This window comes from Colletes gigas, unplaced genomic scaffold (assembly GCF_013123115.1).
Source record: "Colletes gigas isolate AHSC1104 unplaced genomic scaffold, ASM1312311v1 Colletes_gigas_Sc00007, whole genome shotgun sequence".
Taxonomy (NCBI): Eukaryota; Metazoa; Arthropoda; class Insecta; order Hymenoptera; family Colletidae; genus Colletes; species Colletes gigas.
In genome coordinates this window covers 7,021,597-7,045,149 of record NW_025106636.1, presented here as the reverse complement: position 1 = coordinate 7,045,149, position 23,553 = coordinate 7,021,597, and the positions used below count along the sequence as shown (strand labels likewise).

At 41.2% G+C, this 23,553-nt stretch overlaps 1 protein-coding gene across 3 annotated transcripts in view; it reads right to left on the bottom strand.

Moving 5' to 3' along the window:
• Positions 1-403: 403 nt before the first annotated feature.
• LOC122396342 (cyclic AMP response element-binding protein A) overlaps positions 404-23,553 on the bottom strand; it is a 29,659-nt gene continuing 6,509 nt past the window's right edge. For 2 of the 3 annotated variants that reach the window (XM_043394650.1, XM_043394651.1), the window contains exons 3-7: positions 7,015-7,351; positions 6,141-6,472; positions 5,728-6,003; positions 5,505-5,648; positions 404-4,812 (exon numbers count right to left, since the gene is read on the bottom strand). In XM_043394650.1, coding sequence (XP_043250585.1) covers positions 4,627-4,812; positions 5,505-5,648; positions 5,728-6,003; positions 6,141-6,472; positions 7,015-7,351 — 1,275 coding nt within the window. In that variant the 3' untranslated portion in view covers positions 404-4,626. Of the gene's footprint in view, positions 4,813-5,504; positions 5,649-5,727; positions 6,004-6,140; positions 6,473-7,014; positions 7,352-9,102; positions 9,319-23,553 lie in introns of those variants that run through there. The other variant, XM_043394653.1, reaches the window with a different exon arrangement.

The window sequence follows — 23,553 nt, the reverse complement described above, 5'->3', positions numbered from 1 at the left end:
TGTTTCCAATTAAATAACACCTCGCAAATCTTCTTAACGGATTGTGCACCGTACTGAAATAAGCCAATTATTGTCAACTAATTTTAGTAGCCAAAATTGTACTCATTAATTTATAAAATAAAAAATGAGAAGAAATAAATTTTCTGTTCTTTTATCAAGTGTGCAAGGACCAAAAAAGAAAAGCACAACTACTGCCAGCTTTAGCGTAAGAATAGTAGTTGTGTCTCGTCGTTTCTTCGTTGGTGGCGCTACTAGTAGGGGAATAACCCCTTTCTGGTTAATATTTCGGGTTTTCTTACACACGTATGCTTTCGTAACGTTTCTAATAATGTAAAATTATTTCGAGGCGCGGAGCTGCGGAGGATAGTGAAAAGAATTAGAAAACGTCAAAGTCACGTGTGTTTATTCCTCGTCGTACAAACGTTTGAAGTCGAAGCACATGCGTGGCCGACCACGTGGCTTCAGCACGTTGTCCAATGGCGTAGGACACCTTCGCGTACAGATAATAGGACGAACCGTCGCAACTACAAACACGTATACCGATGCACATAAAAGTCACCGCGGGAACAATTATACATGCAATACATATGCAGTGAACGGGTCACGAATGATCATTTTTCGCGATAACGAATAATCAACCGCGATGAAACAACACACGGTTCCGTGGACGCACACGCACGCATCAAACTTTCTCTCATCGTGTCGAGCGTGTATGTGTATGTGGTACGCTTCTCCAGTGTATACATATATTATCTGTTTATATAGAAACATCTTATGTATACATATATATAGTGTATATATATATAACCATTTATATAAAGCTTTATTTATAGAATATATTAAACTCTCTCTGTTCTCGGTAAACTTGCGTAAATTGGCATTTTGTACACAAAACACGATCCCTTTTCGCGGCCAGGCATACGCGAACGATTCTTATCTAACGACGAAGGTACGAGGCTTCTTCGTACAAATGTTTGTTGCGCGGAAAGTAGTTTGGACGAAGTCGACTTAGAACGGATTTCCGGGATCAGCGTATTGGTTGAAATTATACGAACGCGGGGAAAATGCTTCAACGCGGCGGATCAAATTCTCTGTGGCCTTAATCAGCGATGAATTTAGAAAAGTTCACACAAAGGTGACATATTTTTTTTAAATGAAATCATATAATTTTTAATGCGCCAATGAATGCAGATTTTAATTTCTTACGAAAAAGTGTTAAGCTATTCGCGACGAAATTCATTAGTTTAGGAGATATTTTAAACTGAGTACTGTAAAGCGCCACCCAGGTTCGAGGGCACTCTACGATATTGAGATTAAAATATCTTCTAAACTAATGACTTTTCGATGTGAATAGCTTAACAGTTTTTTATAGGAAATTAAAATCTGCATCCATTGATGCATTAAAAATAAAAATTTTATAATAAAAGCAATTTAATTCTGACATCGCCAATGGTTCCCGAGAAAACGGCTCGTAACAGTTCACTCTTTGTAACTCAAACGTTTATTCCTATCTGAGAATGAACGATGGCTTATCTTTCATTCGTTATTTAAAATTTCCTCTGACGCAAATGCGTGGAAGAAAATATCCTCTTCAAAGCGGAGCCCAGCCAGGCACTCGAGTAGCTTCGCTTTAAACGCGTGTTGCACACATTCTTCGAACGTGTGTGCTCGGTAGAAGCAAAAGTAATTGCAGGACGCACGAGCGAGCATTTTTTGCGCGTCTTCTTCTTCTGCTGCGCCAATACGGTGCCCACGGGCGTGCATTTTTTTCTCTCCCGCTAAGAACACAGTGTGACATCAATTTTTGCACCATCCATTCGTTCCTTTTGAATTCCTTTAAACCGCCATATCTCGGGAACGAATTATCGTATCGATTTGAAACAAAAACCATCTTCGTCCATATGCATCCCTCTACGCTTTTGTTACGGTTAAATAAATGTCTAAAACATGAATTATTTTTCGAGTCGATCGATCGTCGACGAGAATCAGTCTACGCTCTTCGTCCAAACTGTTTCACACTTCAACTCGCAAACCGTTTCAAGTTCCAGATTAGCTAGTGCTGGTTCGCACCTTTATTGACCCTGTGCACGGCGCTCGCCGATAAACTCGATAACTCGATTGAACTGCGCGCGGAAATTCAATTGCAAACGCTTCCAGCCGCCGCGGGATCGTCCATCAATTCCGGAAGGAAAGTTTTCCGCGCGTCACGTGACCGATTCGTGACGCCATCGTGCGAGAAAAAAATACCATTCGCGCCTATGGTCCCTGCGATTCTCGCAAAATTTTACCGTTTCTGTACGACTTCAACGCGCGCCGTATCGATCACGTGACAATATAAATTAGTATAGACTCTCCCGATCTATTATCCTCGCGAATAAAATGTCACTACACTCTTTGACTTTTAAAAAAAACTTAAATGTCAATGTGGGTCCTCGAGGTCCCCTTAACCTGCAAGTTTTAATTCATTTTCAAATTCCACTGGTCCTTTTAACATATAGATTTTATAAAAGAAGATTCGAGAAATGTTTGTAAAAATTATTAAACCTGAATTGCTTTCAGGTTGTTGTAGAATATTTTTTACTACAAAGCCTCGCTATATTTCTATCTCGATCGACACGAGCGCGTTAAAATTCGCAGTTATGTTACCCCGTCGTATCGGTTCGAAACGTTTTGCGTTCGTTAAAACACTTCTTATCGTAAAATACGACCCAACAGTAAAATTCACGCGGTGAAGACACTTTCAACGATTTCAACTATCTAATGGCAGCATTGGCGTTGCTGTCAATATATACGTCGATGCTTTTAACTCTAATTGTGACGGTAATCGATGATATTTGTACCTACGAGCCACGAGAAGGTAAGAAGACGATCGTTCGTTCGCTGGGGCCGACAAACTCCAGCGTAGAACAGACCGTGGCCATATTGGCGGCACAAAAGAGCAGAAAACGATTCTTTGTCCAAAAATCAGTCGAAAATGGCCGATGAATTTTTTTCCTACGACGTTTAGTTTTCGAGAAATTTGACTTCGAATACTGTTGCATCGTGCGGGCGATGCAAGCGCCTCAGTGATTGTCGCGCGTACTAGCACCACTTATCGCACGCAGCAGTATTTAAACTCGTTTTTAGCAAAAACGAAGGCTCGTTCGAAAAAATTTCATTACGCATTTCCGACATATTTTGTGACGAAGAGTCACGCTTCGCCCTTCATTATACCATCGTAATCCTAGAAACTCTTATTCCTACGTTCTGTGGCGCGTTCATTTATTTAAAAAAAAAAAGGAAGATGTTCGAAGTAGTCGTCATTGCACATTGTCGTTAAAAATCTTGAACGAACTGTCCCTCCGACGCGCATTTGTTTTCAAAATACAATATACAAATTTGTGTTTAAAGTGAATTATGTCTAAACTAACAAGTAAATTACTACATACGATATTTCTCTCATGTGAAAATAGACACGTACGATTTTCAAATTCATTCTATATAACATGATGACGCGACTCTTCGTTTCGAAGTTCGTGCGTCACATTTTACGTTTACACGTCGTTACACGCTACCATGGACATCCACGCAACTACACTGACTTTTGGACGAAATATCGGCTCGGAAAATGCACGATAACACCATTAAATACTTTAATTAGTTAATATGAACTCTCTCGTGCTTATCACTAGATTCCTTACTAATTTTAATCGAAATCAAACGTCACGTCTCTTCGTGCGTCGCAGATTAATCTATTCCGCTTATCGAACTTCGTGTGTAAATTATTTCCGCGAATATTCACGTGTGTTTTGGCTGCAGCTGCTTCGATCAATTCGTCTTGGATCAACCAATAATATCAAATCCGAACAGATACGATAGAAATTCCGATCGCGACTAAATCCACCGAGCTTTCCCCCACACCAGTGGGCGTGTCGTGAACGTGGGGAAGTGGAATTGATTCCGTCCCAATTGCAGATCGGGTGAGGGTCTTGTACTTTTAAGAAGCAATTTTGCAGTTTTCTAAATTCACGGCAAGCTGCGCGCCGTAACAAAATGTGTCAAAAAAAAAAGAAAAAAGAATCTAACATTCCCCTAGTCGCCGCTTGAAGGAAGGTACATCAAAACAAGCGAATGAAGGCACTCCCGGCTAAATTCCATCGAACTTCTTCGATTTCGTTGCAGCGGAACGGGGAAGACGACACGGCCCAACGAATCCGCGTCTAATCTTAGGTAAAATTGGTCGTTAAACAGCGGTCTTGCTCAAAAATACTTACTCGATCCGCCTCTACGCAAGGAAGACTTCACAGGAATGTAAAGGAATTGCACGAGTTCCCTGGAATCAGGCTACCCTTCTAACTTTCGTTTCTGACTTAGAGAAAAAGAAGAAAAAAAATTGAACGAGGCTCGACGAAGAATCGACGACTTTCTTTCGAGCACCTGCCAGACGGATTGCACTGAGGGAAACGAGAAAGGACTGTTCAACGATCGGGCAACACTGTTAACAGACTCTGTCGGGAAACCGTTCCCTGGTCTTCGCGTCGATCGCGAAACTGGTGAACCCCCGGAACGACCAGGCGTCTTTCCCGTAGTCTTGGATTGCGAAGTCTTCGATTCGTACGAAAACATTCGATCGCACGGAATTAAGATCTAGGAGTTCTGCAGTTGCAGCATCGTTTGCAATTGTTGTAGCTCCTTCAATAGCTCGCGATTCCGATCCTCCAGTACGGTCAGTCTGTCCCTGTACGAGGAATTCTCATTCGTCAGGAGGGTGACCCGTCTCTCCAACCCGTCCATGTACTCCTTTTTCTTTCGCCGCGACTCTTGCGCGGATATCTGAAACGCGAGTCAAGGTATGACCTGCGTGGTCTTCGTTTCTTCAAGCATATTGCTCGCATCCGATAACGCTTAGAAGCCAAACACAGGGTATGCTTGCATGCTGGAACGGTGTTGCGGATTAGGGTAGGCAGGCGTTCTAATTCGATTTCACTTGAGAGTACAATATGAGGATACTCCTGTATGTTGAGATAGGTATGGATTAGGTATAGGCTAGTCATCTACTCATATTCTCAGCAGTATTCATATGGGGGGTAAATGTTAGGTCTGAGCTAGTCTAGACAAGCATACACATCCAATTGCACTGGGGATCCAAAGATACCGCTACATATCGAGGTATAGCTAACAGTCACATTCATATTCGATAACACTTGACGTCCACATGTAAGATATATCACGCACAGTTTAGGCCTTGACAAGCCTAAACAAACGTTCACATTCACTTACACTTGGGATCCCAAATGAGGATACCTTTAGGCTAAACAGACATTCACTTGAAATGCACTTACTTCTAGTCAACACTATACATATATTCACATTCAGTTACACCCGATGTCCACAGGGAGGCCATGTTAGAATGCAATTGGATCAAGCAACAAAACAGTTGGTTAGGTTATAGAGCTTATAAAGGCATGCTACGATAAAACAAAAAGACTGACAATCACCAGAAACATTAAACACCCTAGACTCACCTTGTTCTTAATTTTCCTGCGGACCTTCTTCAACGACTTCTCCTCCTGCTTGGTCAGCGGCAGTTTCGTGGGCACGGGATACCCCTCGGCAATCAGAGTCCTCTTCTCCTCCTCGGTCAGCGTGAGAACTCCGGTCGATCCCTTCTGCAAAATCGATTTCGCGTAATGTTACGCTAGAAGCTATGCGGGGCTACGTGTCGACTTCTATCCGCGATGTGCTCACCGGTTGGCAGGAAATCAAGGGCGTGTGGATCGGCTGTCTGGTGGTGTGCGTGCCGTTCGTCACGTACAGCCTGGGCGTCAGCAGGCCTCTGAGATTCTGTGCGTGCGTGGAGCTCTGGGAATCTCGACGTTCTGGCGAGCAGGAAGCGGAAGCAGTGCCCTCGCTGTCGGAGCTCGCGCTGCTGGGTGGCGTTGGCGGTAAACCTTGCCTCGATGTACGCGAATTCGTCTCCTTCCCGACGCAGGCCACTCTGTTATACTCCTCCACCTCCATACTCTTCGAACAGGGAAATTTCAACGGGGTTCAATACAACGGCAAAGAATTTTCAATGGCTCGAGTTTGGATGCTATCATCACTGAGAGGAATCGGAGTTTTGATTAAGAGGAAATAAAACAGAGCCTAACGAAAGCTACCTGGTAATATTCCTCGTCGTCCTCCTCGCTGTCGCTGGTCTGCGACAGGTGATTCTTAGAGAAATGAAGGCTCTGAGGGAACACCATGGTTATCGTGCTCTTGTCGTCGACTATCGTCGTTTGACAGGATTCCGAGGGACTACTGGGCGCGCTGAGCGGTTCGCCTTTGATCTCGGCGCATTCCATATCTTCAGGTACTAGGTCGTTGGTTCTCTTTAGAATAATGGTTGAGGTAGACGACGGCGATAGGGACGACGACGGCGACGACGACAATCCACCGCGTCCCGAGGCGGTATTCATCGAAATTGCCGGGAAACACTCCTCTTCCATGTCTGCAATCAAAGATACCCGTTTCGTTCACCGAGTGTCCTCCATCATGGGTCCCCGTGCATGTTCGTCGTTTTCAATTTCTGAGTCTAGAAACCGGTTCCAGATATTACGTAAATCCAGTCTATGGGGTTGTGATAGAATTCTTAATGTAACCTTAACGTTTTGCATTCGAGTATTGTCTTTTTGCACACTTAGGGTCTTTAAATATTTTTTGTTATTTCTGTACTACACATTTATCGTCGAAGCAAATACAGTACATGCATTTGTTTTGCATTTGTCGTGGCATTAATTGCATCGCAAATCCGAGTGTAAAGTATAGCGTGGACAGAAAGGTGTCGTCTTCGGTATTTAATGGATCGACGACGTCCGCGCGTCACGTAAATCAGACATTACTAGCAGGAATAATATCGCTATTTATTGTATAAAATTAGAAGAAAATTTATCGTGCCCCCTTGTATCCTATAATACTATACTACTCCATTACGCGAGGTGTCAAAGATCTCCGAATAAAAGCTATCCACCATCAGCAATGTATTTCTCTTACCGTCGATTCTACTGCGAATATCCAACGATTTATGGTGATCCATGTTGTTGGAGTTGATGGAGGAACTGTTATTAGAAAGGGATGTGCCAACTGTGTCGGCGGACGATCCAGAATTAGGCGTGTGGGGGTTGGCGCCGGGTGTCGCCGGACTCGGTGGAGGGCTGGACGTGAGAAGACTGTAACTGTGTTCCGATTTTATCGGTCGAGGTCCTCCGAGAGCCGCGTCCGTCATCAGACGATCCCTCAGCACCACACCCAGCGAGGATTTGTCTCGCACACAGAGTACGTTGCCCCATTCCTCCTCCTTGGTCCCCATTAAAACATCTTGCCCGAGTGCCTGTGAACAAAAATGTCCTCTTATTAGTCCTTGAGTTACAAGTCCCCAAGTCAGACTCCGTGGCGACAAGTTCCTCCATTCCAAGGAATTGTAAATACCAGTTCCGGTTTAAGGGGACACGTAGTGCCGTGAGCAAGGGGAATGTGGACACTGTCGAGTAACCGTAAGGGTCACGTCCCTCGGGAAATTGTCCTAGACTCTCTAAGAAGGACCCCAGAGTACTCCTTTATAACTGAATGAAGAGGAGACTAGTTGTTGCGAGTTCGAAAAACCCTGGCAGCGGTACACCGGGGAGCAGAACACGTTCCTGACCTTAGATCCGAGAAGTTCATAGACCCCAGGGCCTGGGCACTCCTGTACGACCATAATGCGTTGATCCCATTGGTATCAAGCTTTAGCCTGTGGCGACAGAGCCCAAGAGTGGCGTGAAATGAATCTTTGTGACCTATTTGACGAAGATGGCTTTGGACATCAGCGTTTGAGACGCTAGTCCTGAATATAGACCCAGGAGGAAAGGTTCTCACATGCAATGGTAGTTGGAGTTAAGGTGGGATCCTTCCTCGATGATACGGAGTAGTAATTCTAGATCCAAATCCCTTAGTATGGAGTGACGACATAAGGGAACTATGAGTAAAGGAGTTATCAACCTACTGAATAAGGACGAAAGGGCTAGTTATTTCAAGAACAATAACCCCCTAACACTAGTGGAGCCAGGGATAGAGCACATCACTCACAACACAACACTGTCGAGTAATCGTGCTCATTTCTCAATCTTCCACCAGCTCAGAGTCTCTGTTCATAGTTGCAACGCTATGACCAAGTCAGAATCGTCTTCTTTCGTCTGTAGTTTTTCTCCCCAGCTCGTGGCCCAGAAATGCGCCAAAGAAGCATCAATTCCCGATCGAGCAACATACCTTCGAGCCATTAGAAAGGTTTCATCTCGTCCACGCTAGCGCGTAGTTGCCAGGCACCGACCAGCCGCCGGACGAGCGGTGCAAATCAATGGACGGGGGAGCAACGCTCGAGGCTGTCAATGGCTGCCAGTTGTCTCGAGCGAAGGTGTCAAGGACCCCGCATCTAAAATTGTACGCGCGCGCGCGCGCGAGGGGGGTATTCCCGGAGTGGTCACAGCGCACTGCGTCGACGAAGGAGAAGGGCGCCCGGGCTCGTTGAGCGGTCAAGTTGAAGGTCGAACAGCGGTGGACGAGTGGCCAGAACCTTTTCGACGGCTCTCTTACCCTTGTTCCGCAGGGCCAACGATCCTCGACCCTTTCAGAGGAATCACCTTTGCAATGCGGAACTGCGAGACAAGGTCAAGGCGAGAGGACCTTCTCTCGTTGTTCTTTTTAACGCTGAGCCTACTGCCTCGGTACTTGCAACGTCAGGGATACTTGATACGTTCTTTCGATTCAAGTGACTGGCAGGTGTTTAATTTTATATCTATTTGACTAGCGAGTTTTAGTTTGATCAAGTTTAGTTTCTGAGCTACTGATTTGACAAAGAGAATGTCAGTACTGATCTTCACCGATTTTAATCAAATTTGTCAGGTTCCTATATTCATTATTTGCAATAAGCTTGCAAGGGTTCATTAAAATCGACAAAAATCAGTACTGACACGCCCCTTGTAAGTGCAAGAAGAGAGGTATATCACTGTGTGGTATTACAAATTGCATGAGACTAAGAGTACACTCGAAAGACGTCGAGAAAATCTAATAGTCTTCCAACGTATTCGATTCCAACTGTTTCCGTACCTTTGTAATTTCCATCGTGTCTTCTGCGCGTCACGGGTCGTTTGCCTAACGGTTACCCCAGTGATTTTCCAGAAACGGAACAATTATTTTGCCTTAAACAATTAGCAGCCAACAACCTGCGACTGCTAACGTCGCGTCGCCTTTGTCTCCGCGTTTGTCCCGTGACAATCCCCGAGAACGGACTCCGCGAAAGGAAACACTTTTTCTCCCCATTTGGACGGCATGAAAGGCCTGAGACAACCGGTCGCGTCGCCAGTTGGAAACTGACGCGTTGCAACGGTCGGATTCGCGAGATCTGTTGCGCTTCAGCAATGCGGAACTCGGACCCCCAAGGTCGCGACACGACTCTTCCTTTTCTTCGTCACCTATCTGTCTCTGACTTCCCCCTCCCCCATGGCCCCTCCTTCTTCTTCGTTCGCACTGGTCATCCCGTTATGCTTCGGTCGCAGCATCGCCACTTATCTCGCGCCTTCCACGCTTCCGCCGGAAACGTACCGAATAACGGTTCATTTTCTTCACCGTCCCTGACGAGATAAGGACGTTCTGACCGACAAACGAATGCTTTTTTCCCCTCTCCATTCAAGTTCTGTTCGCCGTCAAGCTGCTGCAAAACGCATTTTTCTACTTTAAGAAAAGTACAATGGCGTAGCCTTTGGTTCCCTCAATGTTTAAAATTTTCTGAAGTTCCATCAAAGTTGTACTAATTGTAACCAATATCGATTAATAATTCCCCAGAAACGTTTCGTTTTAGTTTTCTATTGTCTTTATTTAATGGGCGTCGTAATATACGAGACCCATTTTAGTATCGAATTGAGAACACAAAAACAATGGAGATTTATATGGACATATGACCTATTTGACCTGGTTCCCAAGTTATAGCCATTTTTGTACCGCAGTAATGTGTATACTTTTATAGAAAGTACTCAAAATGGCTACCTTCGACACCGATGCAGGCCTGCAGTCGTCCCGTCATAGAAATTAGGCCATATGCTAGACAATAGAGCCTGCATGACCTATCCATTTCCATTAACACGAAGGTCAAATGTCGCAACGTAAAACTTATTTCTGACTCACTGCATAACAGATTATGCAGACTCGAAACACTTCCTTTGAACTAAAAATAAAACGATACTACGTATTCCGCGACTCTCTGTAAATTGTTAAACTTTTGGAATGTTTTGATATCTTCGTTATTAACAATAATGATTACCGAATAATAGCTGTTTAAATTTTATATTCGAAATTTTACTGTTGGATAACAGGACAGTTCAAACGTTTAAATTTCGGGCCAAATTATGATCGCACATACACCGGGTAACTTAGCATACAGAATTAGCATAATTATGCGGCGTAAGGCATTACAGTTATATCGTTCCCCATCCACGAGAAAAGACTGTTGTAATTACTTAATTATTATAATTTCAACATGTGTAGACTATGTTACGACTTGTCCCAGGTATATTTCTACGAAAATATGCAACATGTTTCTTCAGATACAGAACATATAATTTAAAGTAATCAAAGATAGAATTCTAACCTTAGAGGGGCACTTTAATTTACAAATATATATTTCTAAGCTTGTCTAAAATTCAGTAAAACTGTCTTTTGTTATGGGAACACTGTATGTACTTCTTATTATTCCACACAACGTTCGGAATGCTTACGGGACTTCGATGAAACATTCCACAGAACGTATAATGTAACGATTTACAAATTTACTTGGAAAAATTTCCAAAATTTGTACAGTGAATATTCTTAACTCCACGGACGTAAGAAAAATGAAAGTTAAAAATAGAAAAATTGATTGAAAAACAGATGAGTTACTGTTTTACCATCAGTTGGAATACAAAAATAAATCCACAGAAGAACCTTCAAATAATCAGTATCAATTTCCATTGGATTCGCAGTTGGGAAGCAATTATCAATTTCGCCATCTACATGAATTTGCTGATGAATGGAGAACGAAGTGCAAAACGCGACTCGGCTAGTTTCCTTAAAGGAGTTATTTCGCCATCTCAGCTCCGTTCATGTCAATGCCTTCGCGAAGCAGTAATCTGTGATTGCCAATTGGCAATTTTTACGTAGACATTGCGACAAACTATTTTCTCTTCGACTTCCTCGAGCTCGCTTTTGCGGTGAAACGCTATTCCTGGTCGTCGATACTACCGCGTCAACGCTCAATTTCTATCAAAGCGATTCCCCCCTTATAAATTTAGATTTTTAAACTATTTTTACAACTCTGATGCATTTAATAACTTTTGGCAAATAATTCTTCCTTTTCAAGGGCACTCTAGGTTCCCTCGAGTTGTCGATACGCATAAAAAATTCGTCGAAAGGCGTTGCTTCGATCGAAGCACAGTTTGCCCGACGAGTAATCAATATGCTCGCTGCGTCTTGTAAATTAATTATATAATCGACGTTAGCGGCACCGTGGGAGAAACAAAGAATACCAGAAACAAATACGACGAAGAATGTTGTTGTCAACTTTAACGAAAATAGAATTTTCCGTCGTACGTCGATGTTAACTAAATTACGAATACGGATAAAATTGTGAATTCGAACAAACTTGAAGAAATAAAATGTTTTATTTTAATAAGGTATACCCAATGTTTTTCTTAACCAGGATACGATTCTGGAAACTGGTACCGCCTGTTCGAAAGCAGGAAAACAATCGTCGTGGGCCGGCAATCGAGAAAACAAGGCTATCGGAGTCACGCTACGTATTTTACGGAACTGACCTTTCTACTGGTAAGTTCGGCAATAAACTTGTGCACTCGGCTCGAGGAACGATCGTACGCACCGTGGGCACGCGCCAACAAATTAAAGTCACGGCCAATATGGTAATCGGTTCGACAAAACATACAACGAACAAAAAGAAACGCGTGAAACGAAAAAAAATCATGATTTTCTTCGAAATTCGATAAAAGCAAGGTTACAAATTCTCCCATTATTCGAGTTAACCTCAATTTCATTCATAAAATTAGTAAAGTCATATGCAAATCTTTTTCTTCTCGGAAAACAAAAAAATATTTGTATCCTCGTTTATTTTTGTTTTTGTATTAAATATCTTTTGAAAAATTTTCAAATAAATATACTCGACGCGAGTACTATTGTAGAAATCGAATAATTGTCTGCGTTCGTCGTCTCAATGAACAAACAATTTGAATAAATTCGTTTAATGGGGCCCATAGGTCAGTGGGGGGACGCCATTATTGCTGGATGAATGCGGTTCGTTTGAAAAACGTGCAAAATCACGAGCTGCAGATACACCATCAGACGAGATTGTGCATTCTCATGTAGTAAAATGTTTCGATTAAGTCGTTACGATCTTGATTGTTGGGTCCCGGTAATGTTCGTTGGTTCGTGACGTAGAAATGACCGGTCGCTGTTCGAAGAAAACACCTTGCACGCTGCCGCGTGATCAAATATTCAGTGTTACATAAATTCTTGAACTTCTCGGCATCGACTGCCAACGAAACGGGAACGAAGCGTTCGATGGCGAGAAATTGTGCTGGAAGAGCTCAAAAACATTTAATACTGAATATTTGATCGGGTTTGCGAACGCAAAATTATTAAATTTCAAAAAAAATTTTTAAATTCAATGATTCAAGGATCCAAAATTTAGTGAATTTCTAAAGTCCAAAACTAAAAAAATTATCGAATGCTTCGGGATTGAGAGTTCCCAAACATTGAGAACTCACCAGTGTACGTCGCCATTTTACGCCACGGTTGACAAGACGAGTTCACGTGGTTTTTGGGGCCCGAAATTATTCGACCGAAAATTTCCAGTGACTATTCAAGAGGTTCTTAAAAGTCACCGGGCACGATCATGGCGGCCTATGGGATTCTAGTCGGTGGAAGCCACTTTTACCAGCGTGTACCAGCCTCGATGAAGTCACGAAAAAAGGTGAACGTCCTCGAGCCCCGTCCAAACCGACCCGTCACTTAGATCTAATCCCCTCTACGTCCAACGAACTACGAACGACGACGCCGACGACGACGCCGAAGACGACAACTGGTCTCTTGCCAGCGTAGCCATGCGACTTGTTTCAAAACCTGATCCCTTCCTAACAGGTACCACTCGTTGCTGTCAACAATCCCAGGAAAGTCGAGAAACTCTAGAAACCTTGAAACGCAGAAAAAAAAAAGATCTGCCACTTATGCCAGTTGCAATCCACTCGTTATAGTACCGAAAGTACGTCTCATCGTACACAAGTCCTTATTTATTCTAATATCCACTGTGACAATATTACCTCCATCATTATTCCTACGAAGTCCTCATACAGCAACATTTTTACATTTATTTAATTGAAATTAAATAAAGAATTTGTTCGTTAACATCTTCACATCATAAAATACCCTAATACTGTTTATATACCTAACCTTGCATTTGATTACCGTAGCCATTACTGTACTCCTCCGACGTTATGGTTAGAAATATTTACATTTTCCCTTGAAAATGTAAATTAAATTCATTTCAAATTTAAACGAGGTAATTATTTTATTCGTCTAACATTCTCAAGCCGCATCTTTAGCGATAAACACGCGTGTAATACAGCTGATGCGAAACCTAACCTAATTTGAATACTGCTTTCATTGTTGTACGTTTTTATACTTGACTGCAAAGTGCACCTTGACTTCAATTATGGTTTTACGAAGTATCGAGCCGCGGAACGAGGTGTATTATATGTATAATTATTCGAGGAGACAGCAGATGTCGATTATGATACCGAAGCGAGCCTGTATAGTAAACGTGACTTCACTGGCTAATTAATTCTACGCGTCCTAACCTCCCACGAGCTCAGACCAAAGTAGGGGGCGTGACTCCCCGGATGGAAAATTCTAAACGCCGACAAACGTGGATAATTTAAACATTTCTTTCCGTATTAATACATATATCATCGAAGTTTAACGATAATTTAATAATTAACACTGGCAACGATCAAACCAGAAAACAATGGGGGATGTCAGAAGTATTGACACGTCGATTTTCGTCGAAAAATTTGAAAGTAACCGAGGTTTAGATAATTTTGACTGGTATTCCTGGTAGAGGGAACAAAAGGCAGGTAGCTGTCCAAAAATCGTCGAATCAGGTGGAACAGGTTGATGGCCTGCTCGAACCCGAGTCACCGTCGGCTCGTTTTACTTGTTGGCTCTCTGGAATTCAGTCGAGTTCTCACGTACCTTTGGGAATTATTTACGCCTTGATTTCCTCCCCGGGACCCTGTAGCGAACGCACGGACAACAATTCCCCTGCTCGAAGTTCAGGCCGATTCAACAGGTAGTTGGTTCTAACCGAAGGATTACATAGCTGCTCCCAAGGAAAAATACACTTTCCACGAAGATGCCTAAGCCGATCATCTTCTTAGCACCAACTTACAACTTGAACAGGATAGAGGGATTTTAAAAAAATCGAGCCCATTTATTTTATTGCATTATTGCGTCGCTTTCGAGGCTACCCATTATTTTTGTATTGGATTACATTCCGAGGTTAGGTTGCCAACAGCAAATATAGACAAAATTTTACTCAAATAATCAACGGCGATTTAAACATTTTTAGTTCAGAGTCTTTGTATTTTTATATTTAGAATTGCATGAACTTAAAGATGGGTCGTTGGTGCTATAATTATTATAATAAAATAATATTGCCATTGTTGCACAACTGAAGAAACTACTGTAAAATATCTGAGCAATCTTTACTATAGTCATATAGCTAAAATAGAATTTCAGAGTTAGGTTTAACATTCTCTCAGCACGAGTAACGAAGACGACACAGTAACGATAATTGTTGCATTTATTTTGGCTGACTGAATAAATTCCACGGTATGGCATAATGTATGCTAGTATGACAGAAACGAGAAACGGAAATACGAGACACGGTTTTGTAAATCGGTTCCTCGATGAATAGATTAATACGATCGCGTGCTGTCAACTTCCGCTCCCACGCACACCCGTTCAACCAACATCTTGATCTGTGCTCTAAAGTGTTTTAATTACCAGCGACGGCTTTAACGATGTCAGCAATTATTCCATTGACATTGTGGATAAAAATAAATTCTCAAACGCTTTTTTTTAACGATTTCAAAGACCAGTGGTTTCTTTTCCAAATATAAAAGATTCGATCAACTTTGTAAAAATTGTATATACATTATCTTTAATCACTAAATCTCTAAATCAATCCTTGACCTTTTGAAACGGGTACAATATGGTGGAATGTGCGCGTTACTTATTGTTAGACTGAATTTCAGTATTTCCAACTATCAACGCAACGAGTAACGGCATCGTAAAAAACGAGAAAAATTGTTGAAACACAATCGGACGGTGGAATAATAAAATTCGAGTCATCGTTCGCCGACAATGTGTCGATAGCGTTAAAAAATAGCGTTTCAACTTCGATAAAAAAATACGGAAAACACTTATGTTCGAACCTGATGTCCGATAAGTAAAAAATTACGGTTGCAAAACATTCGTTACGCTTCTGTCGCTCTACTGTAGAATAGCTGCACAATGCTATATACTTTTACTATTATATAGTAGTCTCATAGCACTATCACAATAGTTGTATCAGCGTCCTATAGTATTACAATTACTTTATAGCCGCACTATTATGATATAGTTATTCTATAATTATTCTGCTATAATTGCAGTGTACTATAACACCAGTATAGTACTAGTATAATATCTTAATATTATATTACTCCTATAGTAGCTGAAGTAAGACTATAGGAAAGTGCTATAGTAGTACTATAAAATCCAATCTGATGCAGTCACAGTACTAGTAGTAATTCATCACTATTACGAGTGTAATTTACTCAGGGCATACTGTTTGTAAGAAAACTATAACTCTATCTAAAAATAGTTCTGTTCGTAATTGAATCCATCGAAGGAGACAAACCTTGACGATTGATATCGTGTTCTTTCAAGGGGCGTGAAAGTCGAGGGGGTTGAAGAGGAGTTAATGGAAAAGGAAACCGAAAAAATTGGATCACTCGATGGAAACCGAGGTAGATAAGGTGTTATCGGCAAGCATGCATGCATACGTACACCGGCACGTAGTTTCACGTTGAACCGTTTGCTTTATCACAATCTATACCTGCTGCGTTCATTGCTCACGTACGGTTTTACGCGCCCGATAAATACGCCCTCTCCTAAAAAAAATGGGGCACCAACATGATTCGAACGCTGCTTGAATATATCTAGATCAGAGTTTAGAGTCGTCTACAGCAGTGTTTCTCAACTGTTTTGGGCTCGTGATCCTTTTCCACAAATAATCCATTTTCCATCAAATGCAAAATGCTTTTGTGTATTTCTAGAAATATTTAAAACTGGGGTACCCAACTTTCTTTTACTCGTCACCCTCTATTTTTAACTAAATGGGGGCAGTATATCAAGTGTTTTTTTGCAGGTGCAAAATGTTTTAAAATTTTTTATCGCCCAATTTCGTTCCGCCCAGGACGGACGATAATGTATCGGTTCTATCTTTGATTACGATGATCGTATCGTAGCGGTAGTAGGTCGGTACATCGTTAGGACAGTCTAGAAATATCGTACATCAAATTCCTTGACACTGTAGTCATTCGTGGATTCGGCGTATGATGTAATTTATCTCTTTTCTAGAGACTATTTGCGAGATACCAGCCCACCAAAAAAGAGATCACACTACAGCAAACCTCAAGAATATTTTTTTCTCAGTTTTCGAAACGTTTATTATGGAACAAACACTGCTCGTTTATACTACTACTAGCTTTACTATTATTCAACGTTTTTTTTTTTGCACGTAACGTACACGATCTGTATGTTTGTGATTGCCCTATAACATCCACTATTTTTGTCAAACCCAGATGAAATTTTGTTCAGTTATTTTTTACTATCAGACGAAAAGTACTAGGCAACGCAACTTAAATAATATCAGTCGTAAAGCAGGCTAGCATGCTTTTAATGTGCCAAAAAGTCTAATTGTTGACTAAAATTGAGACACTAGGAGAAATTAAGACGTCCAAACGTATTCTAATAGCACAGGATACATAAAAATCACACGATCCTTTGTGTATATCTCGTCGTGTAAATTAACGTCGCCCGGTTAGTGATTTATCATGGTAATTTCGAGCCAAGTGAAAAGCGAGAAAGTTGGATTTATCATTCCGTCGACCATCGTTTCGTTTCACTCCGTAAACGTACGGAACGTTTTTACGCTCGTCGTTTAATTTTACGTTCGAAGACGCCAAACGATTCGTCGATCGCCGAACACTTAGGCAAATTGGCTGCAGAAGGTGATGCGTGCGCGACGAAATATTTAAAATTGATTCGCGATCGCGTAAAAATTTATAACCCTCGTGGAGTTTTACGAGCCATGAAAACTGGAACAACCCCTCGTAAGTTGTTAATGTAACCTATCCTACGAGCTATAGTCGATTGCTTTATCTACTTCCTCCGATAGTGCTCTCGCAATGGCTGATAAAAATGAATGACAAAGGAAAGTGTCCATCGTCGGTTACGAGCTATTCAAATGAAGCATCGAAAAATATGGTTCGCGCTATGTAATTTTCGAATTTGAATAGCGCTGAATAATCGAATCTACTGGTTCCCGATCGCAACACGTGTCTGATAAAGAACAGACTGATCGATACTTCTTCATTCAAGCGCGGATAAGTATACATTCGATCGCATTACTGACAGCTGCCGATTACGAAAATCAACAAGTTGTTAATTAAAACATTCGTTACGAAAATTGTCAGTTTGATCAAACAACTCGTCAGACCATCGTGCTGGTAACTCAAACACGAGTGAAAGAAACGTATGGCAGGACCCCGATAAATGTGCTAAAACGAGGCTCGAGCAAACAGTGCTTGGTACTGAATTACTTCAACCTAATTACCTTCTTTGATAGCTATTTTCCCGAACTGTACACGGTAGTTTTAACCGCGAGGGGAGGCAGTACAAAATTAAAATTCCCCTCGTGCAGGGAACGAGGTTTCTGTGCAAGTATAGGGGTTCTGCTCTAGCAAGATACTTAGAGCAACCATATTGGAAATCCATAGTTGTTAGAATGTAACGTCCCCGTACACTAGAGATATTGGCTATAACATTATGACTTCAGTCGTTAGTCCCTTAAGGTACAAGGGCAAAGCTAAAACTCTTGCTAAAAGGTAAACTAGGAGTCAAGGGACTATAATCCATGCACAAGGGGAACGTGACCAGTGGCGCCACTTCTGTTAGACCTTATGTAGTCTGACTAGAACGCCTGACCCCTCGCGACCCGCCATTTCTTTCAGAGCTCTTCTTTCCAGCTCCCTACTTTATATGCTGGTATATGCAAGCGGTCTCGGTACTGCCAAGTCACCTTGCAGGCCAATTTGGTATTCGAGACAGGGCTGCACCAGGCCCTCAACCCCTTTTGCACGGAGTCTCCATGTACTGTACACATTTAATATACAGGATACGTCGCGCAATTGGGTCGAGTCGTAGTACGAACGCGATTCTTACAGTCACTTATCTGCAGATAATTCAGCGCGTCCTCGAGGAAGCGTTCGTTGCTATCGCGGCAATAATAACAGCAATTTCGCGCTAAGGAAAATGTCCGTCGAATGAGCAAGGGAACACGTTTTGATCTTTCGCCTTTGTTCGGGGAATAACCGGAATAAATAACGAATGCAAAACGCGATGGTCGACTTTCGCGTTCGGGGAAAAGTCCCGCGACATCTAGATTCTAGGAGGCAACCGACATTGGAGGCCACGGTACAGTGAACTCCTTGGCGTATAACCTTCATCCTTTCCAATTTGTTGCCACGGATTGTACTGATGCGTAACAGCGATCACGGAAGCGAGACGAGCGCGAAAAAGAACATGGGGCAACGACAACAACAACAATGGCGACTGAATGAACGCCGCGATTCAGAACCAAACACGAGGATCCTCCATTGATCGTTAGGGGGGACGAAATTGGATACACTGTTTGATTCTCGTTAACTTGCTGGAGGACATTCGTGTCCGGAAGTTGACAAGAATATAGAATCGTTTCGGAGAACCAAGTCGAAGCATAATTCTAGCGTTTCTCTGTTCAATTAGAATTCTTCGTACAGTGATTCTCATCTTCGGTGCCTAAAGATGGCGTTTCGTTTGTTTGGTTTCTCCAGAAACCACCAATTATACAATTTTGTATTATTACTTAATTATTAACCATTCACTGATAAGAATTGCAACGCTTGTTGTATATCATTTTGTAGGTTAGTTGGTCGCGTTTCTTAGAAAATAAGTTACCATGGTTTATTGTGTACGTAGTTCTATTTCTGTTGATAAAGTTACAATAACACTTTTTGCAATAAAGAAGAATTTTACTATTTAAAAAGGCTTAAATCATTTTTTTGACGCAGTTATCGTTTCGTATCAGCGACACAAATTATCAAAATAAACGTTGAAGACACGTTCGATTATGTTACGTAAGTACTAATGATTGGAGGAGGAAACGTCTTATCGACTTTGCAACATCGTTTTATCGGAATTCAATAGCACTTCGACGTATTTGTAGATAGGTTAACCACTTCAGGAACAAATTATTTTGTTTGCAAGAAAAGAAAAGTATCTGGTATTGACCTGTGACATGTACCAAACTTGTGAAAATTTAACTACGTATATTTATGTATAATTTTTAAAATTATTCCCATATTACAGTATTTAGAGTAACTTGAAAACTGAACGTATACAATATCAAATTTTCACGGAATTCTTTCATTAAAGTTACAACAGCTATTTATCAGTTTGTGCTTTTATTTTACTTTTTTGCAACTTTTGTCAGTGAACTTTATATTGTGCTGCTTAGTTTATTCTCCCACCTACCGAGTAAATTATATCACTTTTATATTTCCGTTCTCATTTCCTTATTCTATACTAGTTATTCCATGTTTTTACTGTTCCCAAGGTTAGGTTAATAACTGCATATAACTGTATCTCGCCTTTTTGCCTTAACGTATAATTATTTTTAATTCTACGCATTTGTTTTCGTTTTTTCTCGCGCTCAATTCTGAATTTCTTAATGTATTCAAGTTTGGTGCGCAAAATTACTGTCGTATTTATGTAAAGCTAGTGTCAGGTTAATAATAAAAATAAGTTTTTTAAGTTTCTATAAAATCAATTTTATCCACGCGAAATCTTAAGTTTCTGGGGTTCCCAAGGAATTCCTTCGGGTGGTTCAGCGTGTTTTCGAGGGTCTTCGAAGAGGTTAACGCGATAGATCGCGAGCATAGGTGGCGCCACGAACGGCACACGCTGGAAACAATAATTCCATCGTATCGCGAGAGTTAGGTAGGTTCTTTCTCGACTGCGTTTCCGGTCGTGAAGTCTAGTATACGGGTACTTCCGGCTTTTGCATCGGAAAGCAGCCAACCACGACATTGCCGCTAAAGTCGACCACAGAAAGCACACGACAGTGCGCTGCTGTTATCGCTACCCTAATTAGATTAGATACTTAATCGACAATTATTGCATTTATATGACATCGCGATGTCGGTGAACGAACCGCACGACACACCGTGAATAAACCGCAGAACGCAAATAAATTGAAACAACTACGGTAACAATTTGATTCGAAGGGGTTATCTCTCGCTAACGTATCAATACTTATCTCATAAATTATAAAATGGGGAAAAAAAATCTTTATTGCGAAGGGCAACGTACAATCCGACCAGAAAGTCTATGACTTATAGATTCGCAACATTATAGAAAATTTATAATATTTTAAGAAATATTTTAACAAATACTGTTAGCAATATGGTTGGCAAACTCCGCTAATAGACCACATCGACAAATAGAAAATACAATGGGCGGAAAATTTACATACAGGTGCGACGAATAGTGTCAAATATTTGAGGTTCAGTTTGAACAGCAGCATTTCAGCTGTGCCTCTTACGTACTTGTACTTCTAGTTTTTATTTGTTCTATCCGTGCATCTTTATCTTCGCATATGCGTAATAAAAGCATTTAATGATAATAACAATATTGCAATATACCAGTGATGATAATAATAACACTAGAACGACCGTGTTGTTCTAGATAAACAATTTACCACCTATTTTTAAGATCTATTATCCGAATAAAATTTCAAACTTTCTACAAATTAAAGCAAATTCTTTTGAACTACTTTTCTCGAGGACTGTAAGAAACTCGATTTTTTTTGTCGGCCTCAGTCTAATCTCTACAGTCCGAGTCCTTGGTTACTCGTACTCTAGTTTTGCTGCAATTTGGTACATGCGATACGTCCCACATCGTTTTACATCGCCACAGACGTCGCTTACACAACGTGGCTAAGAATAGGAACATCGGGAACCAGTAAAACCAAAAGTGGGAGGTGCTCTTCGATCCACGGCAAATTGGGAGCGAAATCTCAGCCACCAAAAACTTTCGATCGCGATTTTCAAGTTGCCTGGCAAATTTTTTGATCGCCAAAAGCATCGATACGCGACACAATTATAATAAAAACTAAAGACTCTCAATTTTGTGACCCAACTGATTAATGGTATAGAGCAAAATAATAATATAGGGGAAGAATAGGGGGGAGGGGGAATAATAAATGTATCTTTTTAAGATTGGCGAGGTTTTCCCGATGAGAACGAGTCCAAACATGACCTAGATCGAACTATTTTTGATCACACAGCACTCGATTTAGTTTTGACAAACTGTCAACTATTGTAGGAAGAGCGAAAGATTAAACCTGGTAGGAACTGCGATTCGTATTGAGTCAGACGTTTCAGTCAGCCTCGGTATGGCCTACGATATAACATAAATTACTCGACAGTGTCCACATTCTATTGATTGATGATATTGCACCAACCTAGGTCTAATTTTTCTTCGTTGCTGCAATACATATAGCTGAAAATAATCCGAACTAGATCGTGTTTGGACTTATTTTCATTGGAAAAACCTCGCCAATCCATTACCAATACTATTACGCCTCGAGACACCTTGAGATTTTGAAAATTCTAACCTGAAAGACTTTGTGTCACATTCCTCTCTCCATATTATCTTTCAATAAACGTAAATGCTGAAGGGTACGATTCAGTCACTTAAATCCGACATAAAAATTGTCGTTAAGTGGACGTTATGGTACCCATAAAATGCTTTCTGTTATTTGGCGGAGAATTTAATGCACGAGTTGTAAAATGTTAAGCCAAGGAATAAAAGGCACCGGTTAGATTTAATGGTGTGACGGCAACATCTGTTACCGCAACTTGGTGCTCTCAATTGTACACGTAAATGTGCTTTCGAGGTTAGGGTAATAACAGCATACATCTGTACCACGTTTTTGTATTGTTAATATATATTTATCTAGATAAAATACTATTTATTATTGAGATAACTTGGATATACTATTATTTATTGCTCGGATGATTCATTCGTTCGGGCGAACTGTTATTTATTATACAGATAATTGTTCCTAGGAACTAACCTATATTCGTGGAGATCATAAACGACCAGAGAACAATTCGTGAAACGTGTGTTTGGCTATTTTCTGAAACACGTTAGATATTTGAAAAAAAAAATGATTAAAGAATGGAAATACTCGGGAGTGTAGAAAGTCTAGGCAAGAAACTCCGGCGTTCACGGCCGCCATTGTAGTCCCTAATCCTACGCGGCGTCTGCGTGTTCACGGAACAACGATCCCCGACGGACTTTTCCTCCGGCAACCACCGTTAAGTTTAACGACTTCGCTCGCTGGAAAGCATATACTCGCCTCTACAATACAGTCCGAGAGATGACGTAATTGAGTAAAAGGGGATTGACCCCCTCCCCCAAATATGACGAGCCATCCAGCTAAGTCTAAAGAGGCACAGATTGGCCTTTCAATTTCTATCACGAGGAGATTAGTATGGCCGGGAAGTCGGTTACCAAATGTGAATCCGTCGCAAATATCGACCGCGTGTGAACGTGTTAAAAATATTTCATAGGTTATGCAATCTACCAACTGAATTCGATAGTTAGATCGGGGTGACATTTTCAATGTTTGTTCTCGAACTGTATTCAATTTTCATGGACGGTATTAGCATCAGAAATGTTGTGGAATAACACGTGAATTTCATTAAATTAAACTTACGCCGCGAGCAGAGAGCGGCGACTGTAAAATGGCGGGAATTTTGAACTCCATCGGCGTCTTTAGTTTGTATATAAAGTGGCGGGAATTTTAAACTTTAATCAGTGGCGTGAATAATTTAAATTTATTTGTCTTCGACGAAGAGCACTATTTTCATAGTGTTTCCAAAGTACACATGCGACGCAATAACTACGTGCATCGCAGTATTATATACTATTTTTTTGTTACATAATTCTTTGAACAATCGAAGAGGGCATTGTTTCTATTATTCACCGTATCACTCAATTACATCTCATCCGCGCAACAGCTGATGTCTGCTAAAGATTAAGCCATGCACACGATCAAGTCCTCGTAAATAATATAGTAATCGA